This window comes from Otolemur garnettii, unplaced genomic scaffold (assembly GCF_000181295.1).
Source record: "Otolemur garnettii isolate 467f Iridium unplaced genomic scaffold, OtoGar3 scaffold00013, whole genome shotgun sequence".
In the NCBI taxonomy this organism is placed as follows: domain Eukaryota; kingdom Metazoa; phylum Chordata; class Mammalia; order Primates; family Galagidae; genus Otolemur; species Otolemur garnettii.
This window is the reverse complement of record NW_003852408.1, coordinates 22,927,199-22,935,163: the sequence shown is the minus strand read 5'-3', so window position 1 is coordinate 22,935,163 and position 7,965 is coordinate 22,927,199. Positions and strand designations below refer to the sequence as shown.

General features: G+C 37.8%; 1 protein-coding gene across 9 annotated transcripts in view; it reads left to right on the top strand.

Annotated features, from left to right (window-relative positions):
* The window catches only part of PIKFYVE (phosphoinositide kinase, FYVE-type zinc finger containing), a 96,623-nt gene that overhangs the window by 13,223 nt on the left and 75,435 nt on the right, over nucleotides 1-7,965 (top strand). For all 9 annotated transcript variants that reach the window (XM_003784988.3, XM_023510416.1, XM_023510417.1 and 6 more), the window contains 2 exons: nucleotides 6,040-6,247; nucleotides 7,342-7,431. In XM_003784988.3, the coding sequence (XP_003785036.1) occupies nucleotides 6,040-6,247; nucleotides 7,342-7,431 (298 nt within the window). The remainder of the gene's footprint in view (nucleotides 1-6,039; nucleotides 6,248-7,341; nucleotides 7,432-7,965) is intronic.

The following is a 7,965-nucleotide window of genomic DNA, read 5'->3' as shown; positions in this document are numbered from 1 at the left end:
GACCACAACGCCTGGCTATTTTTTGGTTGCAGCCGTCATTGTTGTTTGGCGGGCCTGGGCTGGATTCGAACCTGCCACCTTAGGTATATGTGGCTGGCGCCTTAGACACTTGAGCCACAGGCGCTGAGCCTTGTTGTTGTTGCAGTTGTCACTGTTGTTTTAGCTGGCCTAGGCTGAGTTTGAACCTGCCAGCCTCAGTGTATGTGGGGCACCCTACCCACTGAGCTATGGATGCCACCCACTTTCATGTTATTGTGCAGATCTTTCTCTTGGTCTTATTTACTTTTTTTTTTCTTAACCTAAAGTAGTACAGAATTCAGAGTTCAAAATTCATTATTTTTTACCCAGATCATGACTACAGCTTTTAAAAGATTTTTTTTCTTATTTTTTATTCTCATGTTAGTAGTGGTTGTAAAAATGCTTATTTAATTGTGTCAGGTTATTTCTCTGTGTAATACCCTTTCAGAGCTCCTATTACCTTTAGTATAAAACTTGACTAAAGCACTGAGGACTGCTTGGCTTAGAGTAACAGAAATTTATTATCTTACAGTTCACTACAAGTCAGGGAAACAATGTAGGGATTCTGACAACTGTCTATTCCAATTATGGATTCCAGAACTGGAGTAATAACCACAGAATGGGTTTGAGGGCCCACTAAATTTGCAGGTGGGGTGGATCTGAGCTAAAATTCCACTGACCGCCAGACCTCCTTACAGCTCTACTTTGGTAGACCACAGTGATGTTTTGGGTTTCCTGGAGTCAGTGCGTTCAGAGTCATTGTCTAATAATCCCTGAATAGTCTGACCATTTCCTTCTTCTTAATGAACAGTCACCTTAGTAAAATGTTATAGATCCCTTGGGGGAAGGCTGGTAGAAAGAGTAATGTGTACATCATCACTCTAATGGGGCTTGTTCTCAAGAGGACCCAGTCTTTTTATTCGAGGAGTTCTGGGTCTATAAATGGCTCAAATCTGAATTGATTGAGGGATCACAACTCTCTGTTTTTGATGATTCAAGTTAGACTTCTGTCTACCTGATGCAGAATTCTTCCTCTTACACAAACCAAGTAAGAATTTAGTTGACTGATCATCTTCTTCACTTCTAGGGACACCGTGATCAACTAGCTAATGCCATAGGTCTCTTTGAGTGAGGCTAGTCTAATCACTGCTGTGGCTCTTATGTCCATTACAGTAACTGTGCCTACCTTTGGTGATAAAGTGTTGTCACCTGGCCCCTGCCACCCTGGGATCCACTGATTCAGTGGCATCAATTTCTGCTGTAATTTCTGACCTACAAAGAAAAGCAATCACAAAGCTTTTCAGGGATGCTGGGGCTCCCCTCACAAATTTATTTCTCATAGTCACCATGAAAGGTAAAGGCATTTCTTCCTGGGGTCATTGGCCCACATCTTGTGGTAAATCCACTTTTAACATTTGAATCTCTGTTAGCCTTTGGATCCCTTTCTCTGGTAGACCAGGGCGATAGGACATTTCAGCTTCATTTAGTGTAAGCCACCTTTTGCTCCGTGTTTTAGTCAATCAACTAAACAGATTGTTAGAGACCTTTGAGACAATGTCTCACTTTGTTGCCCATGCTGGAGTGCTGTGGCATCAGCCTAGCTCACAGCAACCCCAAACTCCTGGGTTCAGGCAATCTTCCTGTCTTAGCCTCCCAAGTAGCTGAGACTACAGGCACTTGCTATCACACCGGCTATTTTTTTCTGTTATTAGTAGAGACAGAGTCTTGCTCTTGCTCAGGCTGGTCTCAAATTCCTGAGCTCATGTGATTCTTCTGCCTTGGCCTCCCAGAGTGCTAGGATTACAGGTGTGAGCCACTGTTCACTTTGCCCTATCACTGACCTTTTTAATGCCTCAAGCTGCCACATTAGCTTATAGAATGAATCTCTGCTTGGTGGACCCATATATTAGTGAATTCAACTTGATCTAACTTTATGTTTTCTCTACCATTATTCCATACCCTCAGTATCCATTCTCGTACCTATTTCCTGAGTTTCTGTCTGTATCAATTGGAAAAATAGTATAGTTCTTTTGGCACCTTACACTTTGTATTTCACCTTTCAATACCTGCTAGGACTTGATTCTTCTTGTAGGTCTAGTAGCAAAGAGGAGCAGTGGGGTGGATTCTGAAGAAAATTAGCAGCATCTTGCAAGGCAGCTAAGTCAGGGAAGTTCATGACAGATTCTTTAGGCAGAGCAGGATTAATCTCTTCAAATGGTGTGCAAAGTCTACTACTGGCAAAGAAGACTCTGAATTTTGGTTTTTAGTATTCCCAGTTTTATCACAATCTGCCCATATATACCCATTCCAGCTTTTAGGGTCCCATTCCTTGCTTATTAATGCCCTCACATTAATAGCAGACATACTGCAAAGTTGGCAATTCAGTCTGTGTTTTAATTCAGCCACTTGCAGGATGAGACTGTTGGTTGGATTTGCATTTTTAAGAATCTTGGTACTAAGGCTTTAGGAACAAGGATTTCTTTCCTTTCTTCTTTGCTTTCTTTCCTTTCTTTCCTTCCTTTTCTTTCCTTCTTTCTTTCCTTCTTTTCTTTTCTTTTCTTTTCTTTTCTTTTCTTTTCTTTTCTTTTCTTTTCTTTTCTTTTCTTTTCTTTTCTTTCTTTCTTTTCTCACTATGTTGCCCTGGGTTAGAGTACTGTGGTATCACAGCTCACAGCAACCTCAAACTTTTAGGTTGAAGCGATTCTCTTGCCTCAGCCTACCAACTAGCTGAGACTACAGGCATCTGCCATAATGCCAGGCCATTTTTTGGCTGTAGTTGTCATTGTTGTTTGGCAGGCCTGGGCTGGTTTCGAACCCGCCAGCTCTGGTGTATGTGGCTGGCGCCTTAGCCGCTGAGCTACAGGTGCCGAGCCGATGGAGGCAAGGATTTCTTTTAAGGGGGACATAGAAACTTAGATAATTTGTATAGTTCTTTGAGCTGAGATGCTCAGAACTGAAGCACTTTTTTTTTTTTGAGATAGGTTCTCTGTCACCTGGGCTAGAGGGCAGTAGTGTCATCATAGCTCTCTGCAACCTCAGAGTCCTAGGCTATAGTGATTCTCCTGCCTCAGCCTTTCTGGTAGATGGAACTACCAGTGCATGCCACCACTCCTGGCTATTTTTTGTAGAGATGAGGTCTAGGTCTTGCTCAGGCTGGTCAGGCGTACCCCGCTCCCACTTTGTAATTAGAAGCAACCAGCCAATGTCATTATGCTTGTCACTTTGATAAAAATGTTCTAATCCAAGGTATTAAATACATGGTCACTCAGAACCTTCCCTCATACAAGTATTTGATTAGGAGTATCAATAGGTGATATTTTGTGTGTGATTATTGCCATATCTTACTATTGACTGACAGTAGTGTTCTCTTTACTATTGGAAATAGAGTTATTAGTGTTTTTGAATCTAATCAAATTAGAAAACCACCATTACTGAAATTCAAGAACTAACTGAGAAAACTCATCTTTAAGATTCTTTTAGGCTGTAGAACCATTCTTGGTATCATACTCTGATTTAGGGTTTTCTAGAGAAACAGAACCAATAGAGTACCCCTCTGCCCAAATACATAAATACATTTCTGCATATATAGAAAGAGGTTTATTTAAGGAATTGGCTCAAGTGATTGGGGAGACTGGCAAGTCTGAAATTCTCAGCAGGTTGGAAACTACTGTAGGATTTCGATTTTACTGTTTTGTGATAGAATTTCTTTTTCCTATGAAAACATTAGTTTTTGATCTTAAGGAATTCAACTGATTGGATGAGATCCACCCACATTTTGGAGTGTCATCTGTTTTACTTAAAGTCAGGTAACTTTAAATGTTAATAATATCCCCCCCAAATACCTTCTCAACACCTGCTAGGACTTGATTCTCCTTGTAGGTCTCGTAGCAAAGAGGAGCAGTGGGGTGGATTCTGAAGAAAATTAGCAGCATCTTGCAAGGCAGCTAAGTCAGGGAAGTTCATGACAGATTCTTTAGGCAGAGCAGGATTAATCTCTTCAAATGGTGTGCAAAGTCTACTACTGGCAAAGCTACAAAACTAAAACCAACCAAGTAGTATTGCCACATTGACGCATAAGATTAGCTGGTTAGGTGTGGTGGCTAATGCCTGTAATCCTGAGGTGGGAGGATCACTCGAGCTCAGGAGTTTGAGACCAGCCTGAGCAAAATGGACCCTACCTATACTAAAAATAGAAAAAATTAGCCAAGTGTTTTGGCAGGCACTTGTAGTCTGGCTACTTGGGAGGCTGAGGCAAGGAGGATTGCTTTAACCCAGTACTTTGAGGTTGCTGTGAGTTGGGCTGATGCCACAGCACTCTAGCGTGGGCAACAGAATGGAAGTCTGTCTCAAAAAACACATGCTGGGTACAGTTGTGCATTGTAACCCTAAATAAATGCAAAATACCTATAAAAAACGTCTGGCACATAGAACAGGATTGATGAATATTATTATTGTTGGTAGTATCTGGATCTGTCATACAGCTTTTTAATTTTATGTCTTTTGCCTCCAGTAGACTACAGGTTCTTTGATGGCAGGGCTGAATCACATCCACCTTTGTATTCCCTTCACATAATGCAGGCATGCACTTAATAGGTCCTTGCTGATAAAAGATCTTAATGAAATGAAAACTTTTCCGGTCAGGCTTAGCTGTGTTTATTGATTTGGTAATTTTTGTTCTAATTGCTGATCGGTGAAGGGATATTTCCTTTGTAACCTAAGATACAAACCAAGCCTTTGTTGTGAAAAATTGAAGGTCTTTCTGTAGGGAGTAATTTACTTCCTTACTGTACTTCTGCTTTGGCTGGTGGTAGTGTGTCCTAACACTTGCATTTATTCTAGGCTGGAGTTTCCTCTCTTGCTTTTTGGGGAGGGATGGGGTGCTGACTGAAGGGGATATATTTTTCTCTAGATTTTAATACATTTCATTTGTTGTATTGTGGTGTCAGAAATTAGTAATGTAACAAGTGGCATTTATTTTTATTTTATTTGCGTAATTTAATACAGTTGAGTACTATATAATCCTAAAATGAAAAAAAGGTCATTTATTATACTTGTTGGTAATTATGGTAAAAACACTATATAGTTAACTTTTAGAATTTTTTTTTTATAACTTCAGTGTTATGATATTAATGGGAAAAATTTTAGGGAGAATTATTAAATAACATGCTATCAGTATGGTTTAATTATTTCACCTCCTTTTTTAGTACACTAAAATGTTATAGAATCACCAAAACAATGATACAGAAAAATTAGGTAGAAATTAAAACTTGTATTTGAGGAGGACTGCATCCTTACAAAATATATTTAGAAAAGATTAAATAACTATTTTTTTCCCTAGTTTTATTTCTATCCTAACTTTCACTATAAGAATTTCATTTATAGTTTTTACCCACATACAGCATATTATATATAAACTCATTTTCTATTAACTTGTTTTTAAAATTCTGCCCCCTAGTGCAGGCCACTCTTCAGGGCTCTACTCAATAATAGTATTTTCTTCTTTATTTGCTTATGGAAAATATATTGTTCCCATTTGTATTGCTTTGTTCTATTAAGAAATGTTTTTCTGGGACGGTGCCTATGGCTCAAAGGAGTAGGGCGCTGGCCCCGTATGCCAGAGGTGGAGGGTTCAAACCCAGCCCTGGCCAAAAAAACTGCAAAAAAAAAAATGATTTTTCCTTGAAACTCCTGCCTGTGATACAATAAATCCCTTATTTCACTTTTCCAACCTTGAAAAAAGCAGAACTTTCTAGTATCATTGGGTCAAATATAAATATTTGAGGTAATTTGATACGAAGATTTGAGGTAATTTAGACACTTTCATGAATTTATTGTAATGATGATTCTTAAAATATGTAACAGAGCTAACAAAATTATTTCACTTCTTTAAAATGGAGTTTTTGTTTAAAGACATTGATTTTCCCTGTTATTAGATTAACTGTTAACCCAAGGACTTAAAACATTTTAAGTAATCTGTTTCTGGTATCTTTTTACTTAATTTAATTTAATTTTTTCTCCTAGGGGACCTTCGAGCTTGCACATATTGTAGAAAAATAGCCTTAAGTTACGCTCATTCCACAGACAGTAATTCCATTGGGGAAGACTTGAATGCTCTTTCAGATTCTACTTGCTCTGTGTCCGTACTTGATCCGAGTGAGCCACGAACACCTGTTGGGAGTAGAAAAGCCAGCCGTAACATATTTTTAGAGGATGATTTGGCCTGGCAAAGGTATTCTTCCTTAAATGTAATAATTTTATTTGAATCTGAGAAATGCCTCTGAGCACTATTGGTTCACATTTACTTTCTTTGAGTTGTTTCCTGCAAATTCATTATTTTCTCTCCTTTTTTTGGCTTGCTTCCAGAAGGATTGCAGATGTTTATGGATAGTGATGATATTGACTAATTAGAATGTAAGCTCCGTGAGAGAAGACTTTATACCTTTCTTTTCACTGTTCTACCCCAGGCACCAAGAACAGGGCGTGGCATGTATACGATCTTAATATGGTTGAGTTGGTAACAGAAGTTACTGAGATTTATAATTCTTAATGTAGCCTTCTTTGGGAAGGGAAATGCTTATAAGATTTGTATTTATAATATTTCCAAATGGAATTAGAATTTTTTCTTTCCGAAAGAACAGTTCATGTTCTAGTGTATGTCTAAGTATGCTGCACTGCCTTTTAGTGGAGAGTTCTACTAACTTTTTTGGAAGTTACCTGGAGTTAGTTGAATCAGAATCTTAGGTTCATCTGTTTCTTATTATTTTCTTTGGCTGAATTGTATTCTTAAGCATAATACCAAATCTGGCATGCCAAAAACCTTAGAGTTTTAATAATATCTATCTGATAAGTTGTTTTCTCAGTTGCTTCTTAAAGGCGAGAAGAATGAGTATATAATAAATCTAAGTTGAAGAGATAAAATGATGAACAGCTAGTAAGAGATAGATCCTGCACGTGGGCCTAGGTTTGTCAGGTTCTGTGGTGCTATTCCAGTGGGTTATGAGGACTGAGAATTAAATATTTGAACTCAGATTTCCCTCTACAGTAATGCCATTTTTTATTTATGATGTGAAGAAGAGTTTTCTAAGTCAACTGTCCAACCAATTTTACTATTTTATTGGCACTCTCTGTATTTAAGAACTTTCTTTATCATTCTTTTGGCGTTTTGTTATATTTAAGATAAAAATTAAAGGAAGAAAAAAATGACTCAATCTCATTATTGCAAGGAAAAATATTTAATCTGCTTTTTAATGTTAAATTAACCTCATTGACATTGCCTCTTACTGGCCGAAATAATCTCATTATTTTCCTATTTTTTTTTTATAGTTTGATTCATCCAGATTCCTCAAATACTGCTCTTTCAACGAGACTTGTATCTGTTCAAGAGGATGCTGGGAAATCTCCTGCTAGAAATAGGTAAACTGCCAAATAAATTGCACTATATTCTGTGTCTGTTTTTTATTTCTTTTCATAGTAATGAGAAGAACAAACATTAAAAAGGGTGCGATTGATTGGCATACTTTTTTAGCTCTAAAAGCTCAATTAATCTATCCTTTTCTTTTTGCTAGTTGGCTTTCACTATTATTCTCTCAGTGGCTTTTTTCAATGTTCTCCACTGGCTTCAGAGCTTGAAACCTAAAACATCCTCTCCCTTCTAGTTTAATAAAAACTGAAGGCTCAGGGAATGAGCTATGTGGATGTTTTGTGGTATAGTATGCCAAGAAAACCACAATAGCAAATTCCTGCAAGAGAACACACCTGGCACTGAATAACATGGAGTCCTATGTGGCTGCAATAGGATAGTCTTAAAATTAGTGAGGACTTTTTCATTTATTCTGAATGAGATGGGAAGCTCTTGGAGAGTTATACTTTTTTGTTAATTTTTAATTGTTTTTATTTTTATTTATTTATTTTTTTGAGACAGAGCCTCAAGCTGTTGCCCTGGGTAGA